This window comes from Furipterus horrens, unplaced genomic scaffold (assembly GCF_987537825.1).
Source record: "Furipterus horrens unplaced genomic scaffold, mFurHor1.1.pri manual_scaffold_1, whole genome shotgun sequence".
Classification (NCBI taxonomy): domain Eukaryota; kingdom Metazoa; phylum Chordata; class Mammalia; order Chiroptera; family Furipteridae; genus Furipterus; species Furipterus horrens.
Genome location: NW_028327171.1, coordinates 129,356,316 through 129,379,996, shown reverse-complemented (window position 1 = coordinate 129,379,996; position 23,681 = coordinate 129,356,316). Strand labels below are relative to the sequence as shown.

The following is a 23,681-nucleotide window of genomic DNA, read 5'->3' as shown; positions in this document are numbered from 1 at the left end:
CCACATTATTTAGTTACTGAATACAATTTTTTTTTTTTACTGTTTGAAATAACAAAAATAATCAAGAGAAACCAGGCTACAAGTACCATTTTTTAAATGTCATCAGTCCAGCAGAAATATTAGACATAAATCACAAGTTTTATTGTATTTGCAATTAAACAGATCAAATGTAATGTCCACAGAAAAGCTTCAGTAATTAGTATAAAGATTAATATAGTGAAATGTCCCTGGTTTAGCAGGCCTCCCAAGCAAAGCTGAAATAAAAAATTAAGTATATTATCAAATAATGTATGCATATTAATGCTCAAAATCTAAGTCCCCAGGTCCCCAAGGCAATTATTTTCCATTCACATTAATTGTTTCTAACAGATGACATTAATGACTTTGAGTTAAAATGTGTCCAAGGGAAGATTTCACAAGATCAATGCTGTTATAAATAAGGTCACTTTTATAATTATTTGCTCAGATTTTAACCACTGCTCAGCATAAGAAGGTTAACATGGTGATTGTTTTTTCGTGTGAATATCAAAAGTTAATTTTCATACTACCCAATAAATGCATTGGGGTATTCACAGTTTTCTTGCTGCTATTTTCCAACTACTACCTATTCTTTCCTTCATCTTATTTTTCATCACAGATTGACAGACTGTGAAAGTGTGATTATTGTTTATAAACTGTAATTTGTGCATGCATGTATATAGAACACTGATAAACTAGAATAAACCTTTTTGAGTCATGATTTGTATTATCCAATCTAGAAATGTCAACTCTTGAGATTTACCTGTCCAAAGCAGGATTTTGAAACAAACAATTAAATCATCATGATTCAATGTTTCTACTTGTTTTTACCTAGAAACTTCACTCACGCATCTTAGATCTTTCATCCGGAGATTTGCTTTCTGAGGTGGAAAGAAGCCAAAGTCTGATGCAGTCACGAACTGATGTTGAGATGCATGTGAGTTTCCTGTTGCCTTCAGAACACTTGTTTAAGTTATTTCCCTTCCATCAAATAAGATGATAAGATGTCATAAGTGAACCACAGAGCGCACCCTTGAAGCATTGTCAAACAGATATAATGCCTTCTTTTCTTGTGTTCTCTGAAATTCAGTATCATGTCCCCCATCTGATAGAGTGAGCAAAAAGTGTCACTCATGGCAAAAATATCATAAATCATGGCTTTGTCCCCAGGATACCTTTTTGGGTATTGATTACATCTCAAAGTCTCTGAAGAATGGTCAAGAAGCTTTTTATTAAAGCCCATGTTCCATATTAGTCATCCTACTTTTATGATATATTATGTATAAACTTTTAAAAATTTATGGGCTATGCATTTTTTTCTTTAGTTGTGCTTATTTGGCAAAACATTAACCAGCGTGGCTTTAACTATCATATATATAAAGAAGTAACTTGAAAAACACCAGAACCAAATAAATATATAATGAAAAATGTTAAGCTTAAAACAATGACATATGAACATTGTGAATAACTGGTTTTTATTTTACTGTGTAATTTTATAAGTGTAGCTAGGATGTTCAATTTCAGAGGTAAATATTCTCAAGTTAGATTGGAATGAAATTTTAGTGGAATTCTGTCACTTTAAGTATATGAATACCTTAATGGTGTCCAATCTATAATATGGTCTTAAAGTCAGGAATATTTTAAGTGTTCAGTTTTTATCCAAGAAACTTTTACCTTCATTCTCTCTCTCCTTTTTTAACTAAAATTATGAATTTCATATTGCATTGTTTACAGTTAGAATGTTAAAGCATACAAAGGATTAAAGGTAATAATCTAAAATACACTTTAAATAATGCAAATGGGGTGTATTTTGTCAATTCAATCAAAATAAGATAACATTGTCATGGAAGCCAATATACATTTTTTTTTAAAGAAGAATTTTAATAATAATCATTATCTATTACTAATCATAGTTGTTCTCAGTAGGATACATGGTGGTCTGTATATATATGTCCAGGAGTTCTGCTGTTGTTAAGGGCCTTACCATATAGCATTGTAAATAGGACCTGGGCCTGACATCAGAATCTTATATTGGCTTGGTGACCTTAGATATTAACTCTTTAATGCCTCAGTTTCCCCATATGAATATGAACATAATGATGTTTCTCTTTTATTTCTGAACATTGTGGAAATGTACTCAACACAAAACCTGCTATAATATTGGCAATAATAAGATCTCTGCTGCTTTAGCCCTCTTCTGTTCTTTGTAAATATGTGGCACTATGCCACAGCCACAGAAAAACATGACAAAGATGGAGAATGATAACTGATAAAGGTGTCTACCAGCATATCTCTCCACCAGCTCACATCAGTGACACCTGGAAACAAAATTCACCCACGGTTGGCTATTCCTACATGCAAGACCTCAGACAATGATGGTGTATCAAGAAATATCATACAGAGTCCCTTGGGGAAAGCTGTAAACTTATGATTTAGTTAAAGAGTGAAGACACATATATAAAAACATTTTTAATAGTAGTAGCAATACTTAAACCTTACTAAGCATTGCCAAATGCCAGGGACTATTCAAACTTAACAATAATCTTAGGTAGTAGGTGTTTTCATTATCTCCATTTACAAAGAAAGAAATCAAGGCATGGATGGGTTAAGTAATTTTCCCAAGGTCAAAATTAGCAAGTGGAATAGCCAGGATTTAAACAAAATAAATGGCCTTAGAGTTCAAGTACTCAATCAATCACAGAACAGTTACTCAGTGGAGTAGATAATCCTATATGATAATCATGTGCTGATGAAGAAAGAAAATGCAGGAAAAAGAGCTCACTTTGCATCCATAATGACAGATTCTGGGTCCCTTATTACCTTCCAACATTGATTGTCTAAGGTGGAAGAATGGTGGGAGAATTTCCCAGAAGGGAGGACTAGTCTCTTCCTCTTCTTTGTAAGGAATTACCCTGTAATCACCCCAACACATTTTCTCTCTCTCTCTCTCTCTCTCTCTCTCTCTCTCTCTCTCTCTCTCTCTCTCTCAGGACACCTCTCTGCACCACCCCCATCTGCCCCTATGACATTAATGGGCCTTTCCACCTTCCTGAATAATCTTCTATCACATCTAGGCATCTCAAGGTCAAGGGAGGGGCAGCAGTTTCTTTCTCCTCCAGCTTACATTCAGAGTTTGAATTTTCTGGTATCTTAACCAACATCTGTACCATAGGTACACACATGGGCAACAACTGGGCAAGGATGCTTACTCATTAAAATGGGCCCGGGAATGGAGTTAAGTTGTAAAAATAGATATAACTTTGACAGGTATAGATGGGAAAGACAGAGAAATCATGTATAAGCTTTGGGATCTTGGGAAAAGGTAAAATATAAAGCCATGCGTAGTATGAAAAGGGGCCACTGGGGAAGTTTAGATCTGAATAGCCTCGCAGGATGCAGACACAATCTCACTCTGGATAGTTGACAAATCTGTCAGAGCAAAGTCGTTCCTAAGGAAAACCATCACCCTGATTACTGAAACAACCAAATATGAGAAAACAGAATGGAGAAAATAGAAAGCACACAAGTAGAAGTGGAGAGTGATGTGATATTTCTGAGAGTTCATCCAGGGTGTGCTTCATATGTACATGGCAGCTGCAGCCTAAATGCCAGGTGTTCCTGTGCAATAAGACCGTTGCTTGGAGGTATCTGTCGATATACAAATATGAATGCCCCTTAATTTATGTCCAGCAATAAACAAGATCATAAATCAATAGATATTAAAATCTGGGTTTAAAGACATTTTTTTTCCTTTTAATATTTAAAGTCAAATTTCAAGGGGAAAAAGAGAGTAGTAACATTTTTGACATTTTAAGATCACTTAGAGAGATTGTTATGCAGCAGAAATGAAGCATCAATAGAAAGGCACATGCCTGACATTGGAAATCTAACATTACTAAGCATTATGGATATTGATTAGACAGCAAATTAAACATGCCCTCTGTACTTAGGTAAGGGTTTCATATTTATAATAAGTACTCTTAGAACAGCATCATCTTTATTCCCCAAGCTGGTATTTAGTCACCGTCAGTTGGAATTGCATTTGGAGAACACTGATAAGTACTCAGGTACTAATGGCACCCATAAAGTGTCAATAGATTGCATAAGTAAGTGGCTTTGCCATTCTGCAAGTGACATAAAGACAGATGGTTCCCCATCAAAGAGTTTCCGAGACAAAGTTTTATATAGATAGGAGACTGGAATGAGACAGTAATGGAGAGATCCCATTCCCGTGGTCGAGATGCTAAATTAATTTAGCCTGTCCGCTTGTGTTGCTTCATCTGTTATACTAGGAGGCTATAAATTGGCTGTCAAGAAGTTCTGAGATGTTTACAACTTTGTCACCCATGCCTTTTTAGACTCTCTAGAATTTGAACCACCTGGATCTTTGCTTGGGAACCAGATCTATTTGATAAGCCAGTCTTTACTATTTGGACAGCCAACTGATATGAGAAGTCCCATTATCTTTTACAATAGAACCTCCTTGGTCCTGAAGCTGGTGTTCCACTGTACTCGGCTTCCTGGAAGGTGGTACAGAAATGCTCCAGGCATTTGATTCCTGACTTAGAATGATGCATCAGAGCCATAAGGAACTGTGGGGTAATCTGGTAGAACTGCCTCACTCCACAGAGGAAGACATTAAGGATCATGGAAGTTAAATATTTTATTTGCTCAAGATCTCATATCTAGGGGCAGTATGTATCCAGCACACTAAACCCCTGAGCTAGTGCTCATGCTCTTGAACTCCAGCCAGAGATGCTACTCTGTTTGCTTCCTTTTGTAGCAGTTAAATCATGTTTTGATATTGATCTGATTCTCTCACCACTGTGACTGGCTAAAATGGGAAAGTACTATTGTGATGCTTTTCCTAATAAAGATGATAGCTCTCACCAATTAAGCACCTACTTAGTCCTGATGGTGTGCTATATGCTTCCCATCTAGAACCTCTTCTGGTCCCCGCAGTAACCCTATAAGGTAGGCAGTATTATCATTATTTACATTTTAAAAGAAAAATGTAGCTCCAAGAGATTAATTTGTTCTATTCACTTATCCCTCACCATGAGGTTGAATTAGCATTTACTTCCCCTAAGCAAAGCCCTAGCTTACAGGTTTCCTATGTTTTCAGGAATGCCAGATGAATACAAAATCAGGAACCCCTGCTTTGAAATGCCCTGGCCTGGCATTTGTCACCCCTGCTCATCTCTGTCCTCGCAATAGCTGCAGCAGCAGTGAACTCTCTCTTTCGAGCACCTGCAGTGAGTACTCCAGCGGCTCCTCCTACACATGGCATGATGGGAAGAACCTCAGGAAAAGGGTAAGGCCTCCTTTCAAGGTGCTTCAGCATCAGAGTGAACCAGAACAGAATCTTCTTCTAGTAGGAAGGTGGAAGGTGGGAGAGAGGGCTAAGAAGGAAATGACCATTTTTCTGAGTACCTGTACGTTTATTTCTCGCAAAAACTATAAAGGGAGATGTTATTCTTCCCATTATACAGCAGAGAAATCTGGCTCAAAAAAATTTAAATCACTTGCCAGAAGTCACGCAGCATATGAGAAGTGGAATGGTGATTTGACCCCAAATAACTTGGATATCATGGGAGGGAGTTGGGGGGGGGGCATTTCCTTTCTGCACTTTGGCAGAGCCCACCGAATTTACAGGTTTCTATCAATCTCAGACCTGGAACCCTGGCCTAATAGAACTGGCAGCAGCTCAGATCAACTCAGATATTTCCCATTAGTTTTATGGGCATTCTCTACCACTGTAATGCTCAGAGAGACTTGTTACTGTCCACTGCAAATGAGAGTCAGCAAGACCCCTTGCCAAGCCATTCCAGACTGGACATCCCATGAGAACTCAAGGAGAATGTTATTGATGTTGTTGTTGTTTTCTAGAGAATAGGGAGAATTGTGGATTATCTCAATAAATGGCCCAAAGTTTTGGAAGTATCATTCACTTTGTAGGAATTTACTGCTCAAAAGTAGCATGTATTATATTAACCTCCTCTATGCAATATGATAGCCTCATAAAACACTAATTGACTGTAAATTGGAGGGTGGCATGATAGAAAATGCCATAATGGATGACAGGCATCATGGCTCAGTGAAGTTTGGCATGTCCCTATCAGATGCCAGGTGTTCCTTTAGCAGATTTTTAAATAATTCTACTGCTGAAATGACTCCCGTTTGCAAAGTTGGCTCATACAACTTAAGATTCCTTCATGCTTTTTAGAAATATCCTTGCACAGTGGTGTAAGCCAAGTATTTGAAATAGCTGTTTTCATAGTTTCCTAGTGTTGAAGAAAAGCAAGAGTAAAAGAGAATTTTAACCCCAAGTCAGGTTATTTGAAAGTCATTTTTATCATTTTTATAACTTAAGTTTACAATTTCAGAAGCATAGAAACTAGGAAATTCGAACTTCCAAAAAATATTGGTGAGGAGGTAGCTTTATCATACTTTTTGTCAAAAATTCAGAGAAAGATTTTAAACTTGAATTTAGTGCTTATTCCCTTGAACACGGACTTCTAATACAAAGTGGGGTGCCTGCTGCATTATCAAAACCATTCCTTTGAAGGAGATGTTTCGAGTTACGAAGAATGACTGCTAGGGACTGGCTCTTATCAGACTGGGAAGATGGTCAGGAATGTCCCCTCTCTTTGTGAATATCATGGCTCCCAGAGTCCCTTTCTCTGCTGTTTCACTCTCACACCTTTCCTTTCTCTCCTTCTGAGAGCTTTTTTCCTTTCTTTCATCCTTCCCTTCCCTTTCCTTTCCTTCCCTTTACTTTACTCTCCTTTCCTCTCCTTCCCTCTCCTTTCCTCTCCTTCCCTCTCCTTTCCCATCCTCTCCTTTCTCTTCTTTTCTTTCCTCCCTCCCTCCCTCCCTTCCTTCCTTCTGAAATTCTTCCAATTTGAACAATCCTTAATCTAGTAAAACCTCTTTCCTGAAAAAAGGAGCAATAAGGCTCTGAGGACACTTCAGACATGCTCAGGGTCTATGACCTGGAGATTTGATAGAGTCCCAGCTCAGAATGGCTGGGGAGTACCAGCATACCTGTCACATCTCACAGAGAAAAGTCCCAGTTCTCAGGGACTCAGAAAACTAGACCCAGTCCTGCAAAGACATTGTAAATTTATATTATTTAAGGAAGTTCTGCAGTTCTTACTATGTACCACGTACTCATTTAGTATTAACTTATATAATAAATATATATAATATGCTTTGATTGCAAATACAATTATTAACTCACATATTTAAATATATGGCCAATGCCTCTTTTGTAGTCCTCAAGTATTTTTTCTGGTACTGTTTTGTTTAGAAACAGAAAGGAAGCCCACATGAAATGCATTAGCCTGCCCTGAATGGAGCATTCTGGCCTGATTAATGAGTGATTACCATATACCTGGCTGGTTTAGCTCAGTGGATTGAGCGTCGGCCTGCGAGCTAAGTGTCGCTGGTTCGATCTTCCAGTCAGGGCACATCAGAGAAGGAAAACTCTGACTCCAAAAAACCTCCGCTGCCTTGCGGCATACCTCTTCAGGGGAAAGGCTAAGGGAGTAAACCCCGACAGAAAATCCGGAGCCGGAGTCCCTAAGGCGGTTTGACGTTGTAGTCAACACCGGCAACTCCTGCGGCGCACCTGAACCCAAGCTGTATCGACTCCGTCTTTCCCTTGGACCCTTCAGCTGCGAAGAGAGGGGGGGTCTGCTGCATGGGCAACAGCAGACCCTCCATATCACCCTGCCCAGGCTCTGTAGCTTCAGCTCCACTGGAGAGGACACTCCAGCGTCATCGCAAGATGTCGATTCAACACGGGAGGAGACAGATACCGTGTCACTCCCGAGTCGGACTGCACAGCCATTCTCGGCGGTGCAGATAGACTCTGAAGAAGCTACACCATCGTCTCTTGAGACGGACGGCTGCCGACGACGACGACGACGACCATATACTGCACAGCTGTGTTAGCACTTCATAAGTATGGGCTCATTTAATGGGCAAAAGAGCTTATTAAATAGGTTCTCTTATTCCCCCCATTTTATAGATGAGGAAACTGAGATACTGAGAAATTAAGGAACTAGCCCAAGATTCATGGCCAGTAAGTGACAGAGCTGAGCAGTTGGTTCCAGAACCTTCACTCTTAATCATTTCACTACACTGACCTTGTTGAATCAGCCTAACACTTGGAAGAATTGTTCCAATTGTTGAGATTGGACTTGTTCCCACTAAGACCAAGAATATTCTTTTTAAAAAATGAGTAGCACTGTTGTCCCGTCAAGAAACAGAAATGGACTGTGGACATTAAACCCAGGCCCCTACCTTAGCAGCATCTTTTAGCCAACTGCTCCCACAGCAAACTGGGATTCATGCTTTTATTTTTTACAAGTTTCAAAATTGTTTCAAACTTTTCTCAAGTTATTGAATACCATAACCTCCTGTGAAAAACTGATTGAGGAATGTGGCTCATCTTCCCAGGCAGAGATCCTCGGTCCCGGTTGTTTACACCACTGGCCCTCAGATGAATTAAACCACAGCACAGGAGGGCTCTGGAGAGGCAGGAAGGAGGCAGTGGGCAGTGGCTGAGCACATCAAATCAGCCTTTTTCAAGCTCTTGCAGGGTACTTTTGCCTGGCTTCTCTTCTTTTTTTGTGGATGTGACTGTCAAGATTATGGAAATTCTTAAAAACCCAAGCTGTGGCAGTCTGCTCACTGGTCAGTTTATAATGCCCAAACTCACTAATAAGATATCTTCTGATTTCCAAAAGATATTTTAATGGTACAGGGGAGAGGAAGGGGCAGGGGAGGCGCAGCCAAATAACATCTATCCTCAGCAACTATGACCCTGAAGAATTTTCTAAAGAAAATAAATGATTTGAAAAAAAATAACAAAACACAAATAAGTAATATATTGTTGGTAGCAAGAGTAATTTTTATGAAAACGTCAGATGTAAACAAATATTCACAGCTCCCTAAAAAGCTGAGAATCCAATGTAAGTTTCTGATACATTTTCAAATTCTGTTATGAGCACATGGTTGGTGTTCAGAGTTTTGGCACAGGGGACAGGTGGCACGGAGATGCCCATGGGACCTGGGCTCTTCAAGATAGGTATAGAGTGAACATCTGAAACCACCAGACTCATCCATTTGAAATTCTTCATTATTAATTATACAGCCTTAGAAACAAAAGGCATTAGGTCAGTGCCCACATTCCACCAATTTTCCTGAGTGCTGGTTTGTGATTAAACTGCAAGTTCCATTGGAGAGAAGTATGGCGACAACCTATGATCTCTATTATGACACTGACCAATATAGAGGGGAAAACAGAAACCGCACTTGACCACAGGCGAAGCTGTGCAGGCTCTGGAGCCGGACTGCCTCAGTTCAAATTCCCACATAGCCATTTTGGAACTCAGTCATTGAAAAAACCCAGGGAATGAAGGTTCAGAACTTTGCACGAGCTCATCCTTAGTGTGTGATCTTGCTGAATCTCAGTTTCCTCTGTAGTAAATAGGATGACAATGTCTCCTTCTTGATGTTGTCCTGAAAATTAAATTAAAATACTGTGGAAGTGGCTGGTACACAACAGATGTCTAGTCAATGTTAGTTCTCTCCTTCTGCCCTTCCATTTGTTGTTAACAATACTACGAAAAAATATGAATATCTGTAGAATGCAGTGTTTTTTCTTTGTCATTTCTTGGTCACTTCTTCAAAACTAACCCTAGTATTCATGGAGGTATAAAGAACAACAAATTGAATTTTATCAGTTAGTAGGTGAATTATTCATGGGTTCTAACAGCAAATGCCCCACTGCTATATGTATAGATGTATTTCACAGGTGTTCACTGCCCGGCAAAACCATGACAGATGTTAGAATGCAAGGGACTATAAAGACATGGGCTAACTTACTTTTCCATTTATTCTCTCTACCCCTCATACGCACTGAGGCCACACTGTCTGGTTATTCGATAAGTGTAAACTTACCTTCCCAATTTGGGTCTTCAGCATAGCAATTCTTCTAACTGGAAATTATTCCCCCCACTTTAAAACAAAGGTAAAACTAGCCAGCTTTCAAGAGCTAGCTGCATTTAAAAAACATCAACAACACATTTCCTTATATGGTTTTCATGTTTTTTCCAATCAGAAGTATGGTCTCCCTTTGAATTTCTGGAGTACCTACAGCATTTGTACTTCTCATCTATGCCATTCACTTTCAGTTATTTGTGCTCAAGTATTCTCCTCTGCTGGGCACATGCTTCTTTTATTTACTTATTTTATCCTCATGCAAGGACATTTTTCCTTGCTTTTAGAGAGAGGAAGGTAGAAAGGAAGGGAGAAAGAGAAACATCGATGTGAGAGGGAAGCATCAATTTGTTGCCTCCCATATGCGCCCAGACAAGGGATCTTACACACTTGGACTGAGGATCAAACCCACAACCCAGGCATGTGCCCCAGCTGGGAATCAAACCCACAACGTTTCAGTTACAGCAAGATGCTCCAGCCAACTGAGCCACACCAACCAGGGCCAGGGTGCATGTTTCCTGAGGGCAGGTCCTTATTCTCTACTTCTTCTTTTTTAATAAACATTTTATTGTTATTCTATGACAGTTGTCCCAATGTTTCCCCCTTTGCCCTCTTTCACCCAGCCCTCCCCACACTCCCACAGCCAATCCCGTTGTCCATGTTCATGGGTCATTTATACATGTTCTTGACTAGTCCCTTCTCGTTCTTTTCACCATTATCCCCCTCCCCTCTCCTCTCTGGTCACTGTAATTCTGTTCCTTGTTTCCTTGTCTCCTTGTCTCTGGTTTTATTTTGCTTCTTTGTTGTTTTGTTCATTAGGTTCCTCTTACACTGGGGAGCACAGTTTTTGTTGAGTTAGATCTGACACTTGTTTTTTACTAACTTTTGGCATCTGAATCCAAAATGACCTCAGTTTTCTCTATCACGTCAACTTTTTAAGGTACAGGACACCCTCCCTTTGTCCCAAAAATCATACAAAATATACATACAAAGAAAAAATAAAGAAAAAATCACCTGAATATACTGCTTATTTAGATTTATTTTATTCATATAAATGCTATATATTGTAGTAAAGTTATGCTACCAAACATATATATTAAGGTACTTTACCTTTTAAATGACAGGCTAGGAAATGCCAAAATAAGATACTGGAAACAGTCTCCTTCATTTGGCAAAGCTTTAACAAATTGCTTCATGAGATCCAGCTTTATGTGTAGAAGTGGGAATATAATATTCTTTCTGTCAGCAAGTGGCTCATGTAGAATGTTTGGATCACCAGGTTTAAGGTCAAATCTTGGAAGCCAGTTCAACTCCACCCAATGCTTCTCATAAGCTCTGCTGTCCCACATACACAGAAAATAGGGATACTTGGTGTATCCGCATTGCTGACCAAGAAGGAAGCAGACCATTTGAAGGTCAACACAGATGATCCAATTGTACTTGTGATATTGCAACAGACCAGTGACTCTCTTTATATCTTCATAGTCTTCACAAAAACAAACTGAATGGCCAATTGGGACTGCACCAAATAAATTGCCATTGTGGAGGAGGACACACTTCAAGCTCTGCTTTGAGCTATCGATGAACAGTTGCCATTCAGTTGCATTATAGATTGGCATTCCCAATTCCTCTATTAAACCGTGTATGTTATGGCAATACACAAAGCCACAGTCAGTTCAAAAGTACTGCAGAAATGCACTTTTCTAAGTATAGGTCTTTCACGTCCTTGGTTAAGTTTATTCCTAGGTACTTTATTTTTCTTGTTGCTATAGTAAATGGGATTTTTGTTTATTTGTTTCTCTTATATTTTGTTGGTGGTGTACAAAACTGCCTTCGATTTCTGAATATTGACTTTATATACCACTATTTTGCCAAATTCACTTATTAGGTTGAGTAGTTTTCTAGTGGAGACTATAGGGTTTTCTTTGTACATTATCATGTCACCTGCAAATAATGACAGTTTTACTTCCTCTTTTCTAAGTTCAGAGCCTTTTATTTCTTTTTCTTGTCTGATCAGTGTGGCTAGAACATCCAATGCTATGTTGAAGAAAAGTGGTGAAAGCAGACACCCTTGTCTTGTTCCTGATCTTAATAGGAAAGCTTTTAGTTTTTGCCCATTGAGTATGATGTTGGCTGATGGTTTCTTTCTTTCTTTCTTCCTTCCTTTCTTTCTTTCTTTCTTTCTTTCTTTCTTTTAAGATTTTATTTATTTATTTTTAGGGAGAAAGAGAGGAAGAGAAACATCAATGTGTGGTTGCCTCTTGTGCACCCCAGTTGGGGACCTGGCCCGCAACCCAGACATGTGCTCTGACTGGGAATCGAACCAGCAACCCTTTGGTTCACAGACTACCACACAATCCACTGAGCCACACCAGCAAGAACTGTTAGTTTCTTGTATATGGCCTTTATTATGTTGAGGCATGGTCCCTCTATTCCCATTTTGCTGAGCATTTTTATTATAAATGGGTGCCCTACTTTATGAATGCTTTTTCAGCATCTATTGATATGATCATGTGATTTTTGTCTTTCATTTTTTCTTTCATTTTTTTTATGTGGTGTATTATGTTTATTGATTTTCAAATAGGTACAGTCTTTCCATCACTGGGATGAATCCCACTTAATCATGGTGTATGATCCTTGTTGAATCCAGATTGCCAATATTTTGTTGAGGATTTTAGCATCTATGTTCATCAGAAATATTGGCCTGTAGTTTTCTTTCTTTGTTGTATCTTTACCTGGTTTTAGAATTAGGATAATACTGGCCTTGTAACAGAGTTTAGGAGGCTTCCCTATTTTTGAATTATTTTGGAATAGTTTGAGAAAGATAGGAGTTAGTTCTTCTTTAAATGTTTGGTAGAATTTGCCCATGAAGTCATCTGGTCCAAAGTTTTTGTGTGCCAGTTTTGTATTACTGCTCCAATTTCACAAATTGTAATTGGTCTAGTCAGGCTTTCTGCTTCTTCTTGATTCAGTTGTGGAAACTTATATGTTTCTAGAAATTTGTCCATTGTGCTTAGGTTGTCCAATTATTCATAATAATTTCTTACAATCTTTTGTATTTCTGTGGTGTCAGTTGTAACATTTCCTCTTTCATTTCTGATTTTATTTATTTGGGTCCTTTCTCTTTTTTTCTTGATGGATCTGGTTAAAGGCTTGTCAGTTTTGTTTATTTTCTCAAAGAACCAGATCCTGGATTTATTGATCCTTTTATTATTTCCTTCCTTCTCCTTGCTCTGGGCTTTGTTGTTGTTCCTCTAATTCTTGTAGATGTGGGGTTAGGTTGTTCATTTGAGATTTTTCTGTCTTCTTTAGGTAGGCCTGTATTGCTATGAACTTCCCTCTGAGGACTGCCTTTACTGTGTCACATAGGTTTTGGGATGTTGTGTTCTTTTTCATTTGTTTCTAGAAACTTTTTGATTTCTTTCTTGATCTCATCATTAATCTATTCATTATTTAATAGCATGTTATTCAGTCTCCATGTATTTGAATAATTCTGAGTTTTTCCCTTGAGGTTGATTTCCAGTTTCAAGCCATTTTGATCTGAGAAGATGCTTGATATAATTTCAATTCTCTTGAATTTGTTGGGGCTTATTTTGTGTCCTACAATGTGATCTATCTTTGATAATGTTCCATGTGCATTTAAAAAGAATGTGTATTTTGCTTCTTTGAGGTGGAAGGTTCTTTGTATGTCAATTAAGTCCATTTAATCTAGAGTATTGTTCAATGCTACAATGTCCTTGTTGATTCTTTGCTTGGAAGATCTGTCCATTGTTGACAATGGGGTGTTAAAATCCCCTATGATGAGTGTGTTGCTGTTGATATCTTTATTGAAGTCCACCAAGATTTTCCTTATATATTTAGGTGCCACTATGTTGGGTACAAATATGTTTACAAGGATTATATCTTCTTCATGGATTCCTCCTTTAAGTGTTATATAGTGTCCTTCTTTGTCTCTTTTTATGGCCTTTGTTTTGAAATCTATTTTGTCTAATATAAGTATTGCTACCACAGCATTTTTTTTCATGTCTGTTTGCTTGGAATATTTTTTTATATTCCTTCATTTTCAGTCTTTGTAGGTCTTTTGCTCTGAGTTAGGCTTCTTGTATATTGCATATAGGAGGGTCATGTTTTCTTATCTGTTCAGCTACCCTATGTCTTATTTTTTTTCTTTTTTTTCCCACTAAAGATTTTTGTTGGTCTATTTTTCTATTACAGTTGTCTAATCCATTCAACTACCCTTTGTCTTTTGATTGGAACATTTAATCCATTTACATTTAAGGTTATTATTGATAGGTACTTATTTGTTGCCATTTTCCCTTTTGTATCTGTGTTCCTCTCTCTCTCTCTCTCTCTCTTTTTCTTCATCTTCTTAAAGCAGTCACTTTAGCATCTCTTACAATGCTGATTTGGTGAAGATGTACTCCTTTAATTTTTTTTCTTTTTTTGGCCTGGGAAAACTCCTTATTTTGCCTTCCATTTTAAATGATAGCCTTGGTAGATAGAATAGTTTTGGTTGTAGGCCATTGCTTTTCATTACTTGAAATACTTCTTGCTATTCCCTTCTGACTTGGAGTGTTCCTATTGAGAAATCAGCTGATAGCTTTAACAGAGCTCCCTTGTATGTCACTAGCTGTTTCTCCCTTGCTGCTTCTAAGATTCTCTCTTTGTCTTTAAATTTTACTGTTTTAATTATGATATGTCTTGGAGTGGGCCTCTTTGGGTTCATCTTGATTGGGATCCTCTGTGCTTCTTGGACTTGCCTGACTTTTTCCCTTATTAAGTTAGGGAAGTTTTTTGTCATTACATTTTCAAGCAAATTTTCTATCTCTTGCTTCTCTTATTCACCTCTGATATCCCTGTGTTATGAATATTATTATGTTTCATGTTGTCCTGGTGCTCCCTTACAACCTGTTTGTTCTTTCTGTGTCTTTTTGCATTTTGTTGCTCTGTCTGGGAGGGTTTTTTTTTCTACCTTGTCCTCTAGCTTGTTGATTCAATCCTCTGCTTCATCTAGCCTGCTTTAATTTCTTCTACTATGTTATTCATTTCAGATATTGTAATCTTCATTTCCTACTTGCTGTTATTGATATTTATTTTCTATGTCCTTTTTCATGCCGGTGTGGTTCACACTAAGTTCCTTGTAGCTTCCCTGGACTTCTTTGTAGTTCTCACTGAGCTCCTTGAGCATCCTTATAACCATTATTTTGAACTCAATGTCTGATAGTTTGCCTGCTTCGATTTCATTAATCACTCTTTCTGGGTATTCCTCCTTTCCTTTCAATAGGAGGTTGTTTATCTGTCTTCCTATTTTAAGTGAGACTTCTTTGTTTCTACATGTTAGGTTGATCTGCTTTGACTCCATCTCTTCATGGTGTGACCTTCTGTGGTAGAAGACCCGTGAGACCTGTGAGACTCTGTGGTGCCGTCTCCTTGATCTCCTGAGCTGGATGCTCTTAGGATGTCCTTTATGCTGCTTGTGTGAGGTCTCTGGTTGTAACTGGGTATTGGTTATTGTTGGATCATTCTGTGATGGATCTTTCCCTCCAACTAGCTAACTGAGAGTCACACCACCCACCACATCTTGTATGCTGTTGTGCAAGTGCTGCCATAACAAAACCAAAGAGCCCAGGAAACAAGCCCACACCCACAAAAATAACTCTCACCCACATTCACACTATCAACAGCAAATGAGCAAATGTTAACAAAGTTGTAAAGAGATTGAGACTATTTTAAGAAAGGAAAAAGGAATATGAGATGACTAACTGAAATAAAAATGATTTTGAGAGGTTCAAGGGAGGAGAAATAATAAGAGTGGGGAATAGAAACAAGGCAAAGAAAGAAAGAAAATTTATATATAAATAAAAAGGGAGAGAAGAAGGCAGAATGGAGTATGTAAAGGGCAGAGTTTAAGCACAAATTTGAAAAAGTATAGTGGAAAATATAGGATCCAAATCAGAGAAAAAGATCCACCAAAGCAGTATCAACAACAAATGAGCAAAGATTAATATGGGTGGGATGGGAATAAGAAGGAAAAAAGAGAAGCAAAGCTTAGGAGATGTCTAGAGGAAAGAGAAGTGATTTTGAATGCAAAGAGTGAGGAATGAAAACCAGGGTGAACCAGGAAAAAATAAAATTTAAAACAAACAAACAAATAAAGAAGACAGGGCAGGAGGAAAGCAAAGTGGAGTAGGAGAGGAGAACGTTAAAAGTTGATATTTGAAATACAAAAATAGTGAAGATCTAGAAATAAAATTGAAGAAATGCAACAACAACCATCATATCAACAACCAACAAGCAAAGATAGATAAAGGTGGAGAAAGAATAAGGGTATTTTGAGAATGGGAAAAAGTGTGTGAGATGACTATTGACAAGAAAAATGTTTTTCAGAGGCTAGAGTAGGGGTATATAGTAAAAGTGTGGAACAGAAACAAGTTGTAGCAAGAGAAAAAGTCAAATTTAAAACAAAATAAGGAGAATGAAGAAGGTAAAATGGAGTAAAAAAGAAGGGAGGAGTAAAATATGAGATTTGAAATAAACTAAAATATAAAAACTAGTGAAATTATAGGCACAAACTTGAAGGAAAAGAAATGAACATTAAAAAGCTATGCAGGAGAAGAAAGAATGCAAATCATGAAGAAGAGGCAGTGGAAGTTGTCTCAGTAGAATCCAGTGTTTACCACTGTTTATCCTCTCTGGATCCGCCCCGGTAATGTCAGATGGTGTCCTAGTCTGGCCGTAGGTAGCCTGTTGGAGACTACAAGCGATCCATAGTCTGTGGCTGTCTGCTTCTGGTGTGGCTGGTCCCTGCTATTCTGCCCTGCCAGCTTTCCATCAGCCCAGTACTCAGGAAAGATTCATTTAATGACCCGAGAGGACCGCCAGTACCTTCTCTGCCTGCCTCCAGAGGGGTGCGATCAGGAGAGTGGGGACCCTGTGTCACCCCCAGGGGGAACTGTTCAGTCTTCACAGAAGATGGTGTGAGTGTTCCACCCCCCACCCCCTCCACCCCCCCATGCGTCTTGGTCTGTCCCAGATTCTTTTCAATTACAAATGATTTCTGGTGAATTAGCTGTCCGTTTCCTGTGAGGAGCCAATCTATGTCAAAGGGGCAGCTCTTTCTTGCTTGGTGCGAACGGCAGCTCTGTCTAGGTGCCGAAACTGGGCAGGGCCCTGAACACCCCTTGTTGAGCCTGTCTCTAATCTCTTGGCACAGATCCCAAGGAACAGTGTAGCTCATAGTGTTTGGTAAAGGGCCCTTTCAGAGCTTTTTCTTCTTTCCCCTGCGGAAATGCGCCCAGCTGGGAGCTCCTGAGCCTGGCCTCACTGATCTGCAGAGCCCATAATCCTATAGGTGGGGGTTGGGTTCACCCTTCTTTGAGGAGACCTGCCTGGCTACAGCAAATCTCAGGCTTCAGCTCCTGGTCGTCCAGTCCCCAGCCTGCTGCTCTCTCACTGGAGACTCGGCCTGAACATCCCACTCTGTACAGTCCCTTGGTTGCCAGCCATGCTTGGCTGGTTCCCACAGTCCTTTGAGTGTGACTATATCCCTCCGAGTTCTTAGTTTGCCAGGCCGCTGTGCGCACACTCTCGCACACGCGAGCACCAGGTCCTTACCAAGTCTTGAGTCTCGCCTCAGCATCTCTTTTAAGAGTTTCTGCGTGGCCTCCATGCTGTAGCACCAAGCCCTGGTGAGTCTTTTCTCCACGTGCTCCCCCTCCCCCCAAATCACTAAGTCTTGATCAGCGCTGGCCACAGCCTGTCAGGGCCTCTGACCGTTTTAAACAGAGTTTCTCTCTGGATCCCTCCGAGATGGCGCTGGGAAGGGTCCCGCAGTGCTACTATGACATGGCGGAGGGGGTGGAGTGCACTTCCTGCTCCCTCCAGTTCTCAGCCTCAAGCGGGCCTGATCCTGCCATGCTGTTTCTGCAGCCGGCACTTTTCTGGATGTTCCTCTCTGCTGGCAGGGCTCATGGCTCCTGAGCAGCTACATAGCTGCCTGGAATCGTCTGCACAGCCGGAAGTGGTGGGTTGGGCTGCGGCAGCCGTGGCTGTTCCTCTGGGAGAGTCAGTGCTGCCCGCTCCTGAGTGCCCTGCAGGCGGGCAGGCCTTTTCATGCACACTCCCACACTCTTGCCGTGGTCATACTCACTCACACACCTCTACTTTTTAAATCATATACTGTTTAGCTCAGGACCTGGCAAAGTAGAAATTTGCTATATTGCTCATGAATTAATTTGCATTAATTAATGTATGCATTTATTGTGATATTTATCAACCACTAGAACAAATTAGGTTCAGCGATGGACTTTTCCTTTTATAAATTTGTGACTCACATGACTCTGTCATTTCTGATATCTACTTTTCTTTCCTAGCCATCATCACAAAACTGGGATAAAAGGCTAAGTATTGATTCTTCACTCCCAAGTGGCTTTGCTAGTCCCACAGACGAACTACCTCCAACTCGTATCAAGGAAAGCCACATTTTGGAAGGACTAAGAAAGCTACAGAAGAGAAAAGTGTTACTTGAGCCCCCATCAGTAATAACCAAATGGGGTTATAAAGACTGCATGAATTCAAATGAAGGAATATACTCTCCAGGAATTAAGAGTAACAGCCTCAAGGAGTACTCACCCTGCAAAGCAGCTGACAGAGGGAGGCCCTGCAAGGAGCCCCGCAAGATGTTTGTTTATGACACAGATTCTCATGATGATGCTGATGAGGATGCTTCCTCCTTGGCATTGCAAGCCTTCCCAAACCAGGCCTGCAGGCTGCATGGTTGTAAATTAACCCATAGTGTTTCTGACAGTCTATTTGGCTGGGACCTGAATGGAAAACACTTTTCAGAAGGCACATCCTCAGTTTACCCCAGGGAAAGACCAGAAAATCTGAGCAGTTGTGCCAGAAGCTGTCCTTTGGAGAGGAAGCTGTGCCCAATGGTGCAGGTGCCTCAGGTGCAAAGAGAGAAGGGTCCCCACAGCCAGGGCCACATCAATCTCCAGCTTTCAGACACTGATGAGAATGAAACCTTGGATGAGTTGCATATAGATAGCAGTGATGAGAAAAGTCCTTCAGACTTATCATTGACTGCTGACACCGACAAGTCAACAGAGGATCTGGACATCCTCATGGGACTTGAAACATCTCAACTTGGGTCTCCTGATGAGGAGGAAAAACAAATGCCCATCCACTTAGAGAGTAGGCCAAAGACCTTTAGTTTCATAAAGCAGCAAAGGGTTGTCAAAAGGACTTCTTCAGAAGAATGTGTTACTGTAATATTTGATGCAGAAGATGGTGAACCCATTGAATTCAGCTCTCACCAGACGGGTGTTGTCACTGTTACCAGAAATGAAATTTCCATCAATCAGGCCCCGACTGGACCCAAGGCAGAACACACTGAACCTTTACCTCAGGGAATTGCTCACTCACAGTCAGGGGCTGCTGTGAGAGACTACACTTTCATAAGGAGACCTGAAGAGGAAACTGAGAGAAACATTCCAAAAGACGGAGCAGATAATTTTGCTGAGGCACCCGCTGAATCTTTCAGCCCCAGGACAGCAATGCAAAGTACTCAGAGACAAAAACTGGCCAAACCGACGCATAATGTGTTGTGCCAGAGTAATTCTAGATCTTCAGTGTCCATGGGTACCTATCAGAAGCAAAGTCTGACAAAAATACCTGCCAGGGGCAAGTCTTCACCTCAGAAATCAAAAATGATGGAACCTGAAGCCTCCACTAGAGTCACCTCGTCTGGCCCAGTGACTCTTGAAAACTCACCAGCCTTAGCTCCTGGGAAACTCTCCCGGTTCAAGAGGACTGAAGGCCCAGTGCACCTCTGGGATGTACAGCCAGATTCACACATTCCAAAACATGGCTCTAGAATGTCCAGCAGGAAGCATGGGGTCCAGTGCTCCAAGAGTCAGACTTCAGCATCCCAGTTGCTGTTAAAGCCCTTCACTGAGCCTGGTGATGATGGAGAACCCCTCGTGAGGGATAAACACTGTGATCCTGGGCTAGCGGTGGGAGTGAAATCACCTTCTCCCCCACCCCCTCCAGGAAGGTCAGTCTCCCTACTCATCAGGCCCAGTTATGACTATTTGCCACCGCCTTCATCTACCAAGCCTGAAACCAGGGTCTCTGATGAAACAGCAAGGACTGTATTCAAACCGCCCCCTCTGAAAGGATCCTCTGCTCCTATGATTTCTTCTAATCAAACAGAAGTGCAGGTGAAGAAACCTTCTGTGGCCTTCAAAAAGCCCATCTTTACTCACCCTCTACCCTCCACAGAAACAGTGATTCAGTCCAGATGCTCTGCTCATACCCCCTCCAGTCCATTTGTCCTGATGGCCCCAGGGCTCCCAAAAGCCTCTCCAAAGAGAGGTATCCCCAAAACCCCACCTCATCAAACCCTGGGGACCACACAAACAGACACAGGGTTACAGACTTCCAAGAATTGTCCTTCAGCACATGAACCTCTGGACATATCGTCCTCCAAAAGTCTATCTCCAGGAAGAAAAGGGCAATTGAATGACAGTGTCTCCACATCACCCAAGTCTTCCTTCTTAGGGGTAAGTGAGTCACCATCATCTCAGGTTAACAGTCCCTCACCATCCTCCAAAAGCCATAATGCCCCACATGGTTGTCAGAACACTCATGAGAGAAGTTTGAAAACACGCCTCCCAGTTGGGCTCAAAGTTCTCATGAAGTCTCCCCAGTTGCTCAGGAAGAGTTCCACAGTGCCAGGGAAACACGAAAAAGACAGTCTCAATGAAGCCTCTAAAAGTTCTGCAGCTGTGAGCAAGTCGAAGCCAGAACATTCTGGAAATCCAACAAGCCTCGAGGCCACAGTGGGCGAAAGACCTGTGACTCCTCTGGGTTTACAAGCACAAGACAGTTTGGCTGAAGGGCTTCCCCTGGAAGCAGCAATGCCAGAGTCCTTGGAAAATCGCATCCCTGGGGCTGACGGAAAGGATGGGGTGGAAAACAGGTCTGTAAAAAGATCTCTTTCCTCCAGCAAGCCACATCTAAAACCAGCTCTAGGCATGAATGGAGCTAAAGCCCGCAGCCAGAATTTTAGTGCTCACACAGGTGAGAAGCCCCCCACACCCCCCATGGAAGGGCCAGGCAAAGTCCGAACTCAGATTATAACCAACACTGCAGATAGAGGCAATTCTCTGACCCGGCAGAGCTCCTCCACAGATGGCTCTCCCAGCAAGACCCCTTCAGCCGCCACATCTGACAGCTTCCCCAGTGCTGGGAAGCCCTTGGGACATGCCCCCTCGAGGCAGGGCTCCCTGGGGAGCACAGGCAGCTCCAACAGCTGGCATGGAAGCCCTAGCAAGTTGCCTCTGAGGATCCCTCCAAAAGCCGAAGGTTCCCTCACCCCACCTGGACCAGGAGACCAGCAAGCCTATGCCCAGGGAGGCTGCCCTAGTGTGACTGCAGCTGAGGAACCAGGCAGGGACCACTGCAGGTGCCCACCCAGCCCGGCAGACTGCCCACGAGGCCTGCAGAGTCCGGGGAGGACACAGTGCCCAGGCAGCTTTGAAACAAGCAGGACCCCCAAGCTCGAAACTTCTGGAATCTTTCCAGATAATTCTAATAGCAGGACTAACGCTGTGTGCCCAGAAGCCCCCCTCTCACCCACAATCGAAGAAAAGGTCATGTTGTGCATTCAGGAGAATGTGGAAAAGGGCCAAGTGCAAACAAAGTCCACGTCTGTGGAAGCAAAGCCGAGGCCTGGGCCTTCTTTTGCCAGCTGGTTTGGTTTTCGGAGGAGTCGACTTCCCGCTCTCAGTAGCAGGAAAATGGACATCTCCAAAACCAAAGTGGAAAAGAAAGATGCAAAAGGTTTGAGCTTTGGAAATAAGCAGTTAAAATCAGAAAGAAAAAAAGAGAAAAAGAAGCCTGAACTCCAGTGTGAGATAGAAAATGAGCTTAACAAGGATACAGAGCTGGCTGATCGTCCGGACGGAGGTTTACAAAGCAAAAATAATCTGAAAACACCACACGACATTTACGACCAAATGAAGTTTGAACCGAAAAATAGACCTAGTCCTGTTCCATGTGCAACAAAAGACACCTTTATGACCGAGCTTCTGAACAGGTAACGCCTGGGCAGAGAGGGTGGTAATGCTGGTGGGGGCCCCCTCACTCACAAGGAGAGTTGTTTGCTTCCTAATCATTAAATGCCAGCCAAGCATGTTTTTCATAAAAGTAGAAATGCATAATAGCATTTTTTTATACCTTAGCCAAAATTTAAACAATGAAATAAAAGTTAGCAATAAAATAATAATTTAGTCCATGTTACTTGGTTAACCAGACCAGTGGTCTTTGAAATTAAAGAATGGTAAGTTTTATCAAGGTTGAAAGAAATTCAGCCTACACTAGGAACCATGAATGTACTCATTTGGCATGAAATGGAAGTGAATTAAACATATGTTCTAACGTCTACCAATCTCATTGATGTACCAAGCAAATGTATACTTAGAAACTTGAGGAAATTACGTTTCCTACTGCTCTTAAGCCAGAAATGTAGTTAGCAATCACTTTTCAGTGGTTCTTACTACACCCCGCCTCATCTCACAAGCAGTCATACGATAAAAATAAAGAATTATTTTATCCAATCTAAATTGACACACTACTGGAATATCAGATAAAGATTTGATCAAGGCCATTGAGAAACACTATCACTCAAAGGGTTAAAAACAAAGAGGTACAAGGAGGCTACTTTAAAGAACTGGGAAGAATAGTGATTGGAGAAGAGCAATGTGATTTATCAGAGGATCCCTTTCTACCTGCAGAGTTGATAAGAGAGCAGCTCAACAGACAGAAAATGGATCAAATAATGTCTCCTGCAAGAGTGTGTTAACAGGCAGCTCCCAGGGCTCCTGTTTCACCGACAGCCCTATCAGCGCTCAAGGAAACCACAAGAAAAACTTCAGAACCAAAGCCGATATGGAAATACCAAAAGGCTCCCTGGTAAGTGCTCTATCGTCCTGGTGATCAACTGTTAGGTTCTCTGACAGGTTGGTTTGGGTTCTTTCTCCCCCTTGCTGATGAAAACATATGGGCAAGACATTATGGAGTAAAGAGAAAGTCAAAGCAGGAGAAAAAAAGAGGGAAAGCTCATTGACAACTGTAACAGAAATGGCAATTGGCCTGTGAACAGGCCTGGCCCCTCCAGTGATGCTGCTCTTTTAGCTCTGCATTCAGAGCGATGGTGTAATCAGAGTGCAGGCAACGAGGCTGCCGGTGTCCTCTGAAAATTGTACCCTGGTGCCGGCCCTCTGTTTGGATGATTATTTCCATCATTTCCAGCAACACAGAAATGAGCGAACATCATTGTAAAAAATAAAAGTGCTGAACTATTTAAGAGAATATTGACTATTTTGCTGATTTGATTTAAGCCTTTTTTGTTTCTCTAGAAGTTGTATGTACCAGTTCACCCTACCCAAACGGAAGGTATTAAGATTAAGAAATCCTTTCTGGAACTTGACTCCCTAGCATTTAGTTTTTTAATTGAGATTTCCAGAACAAAGGGGGTAATTTCCTTTTAAAACTTAATAAAAGGGCATTTTTATATTTTCCAAGGGTATACTAGTTTCAAATAATAGTTTTGTTTTAAAATTACCTTAAGCTGCACTTCCTCTCCT

General features: G+C 41.0%; 1 protein-coding gene across 2 annotated transcripts in view; it reads left to right on the top strand.

Annotated features, from left to right (window-relative positions):
- NCKAP5 (NCK associated protein 5) overlaps window positions 1-23,681 on the top strand; it is a 1,035,979-nt gene that overhangs the window by 895,412 nt on the left and 116,886 nt on the right. For both annotated transcript variants that reach the window (XM_090279418.1, XM_090279420.1), the window contains 4 exons: window positions 854-955; window positions 5,144-5,332; window positions 18,402-22,132; window positions 22,830-23,007. In XM_090279418.1, coding sequence (XP_090135544.1) covers window positions 854-955; window positions 5,144-5,332; window positions 18,402-22,132; window positions 22,830-23,007 — 4,200 coding nt within the window. The remainder of the gene's footprint in view (window positions 1-853; window positions 956-5,143; window positions 5,333-18,401; window positions 22,133-22,829; window positions 23,008-23,681) is intronic.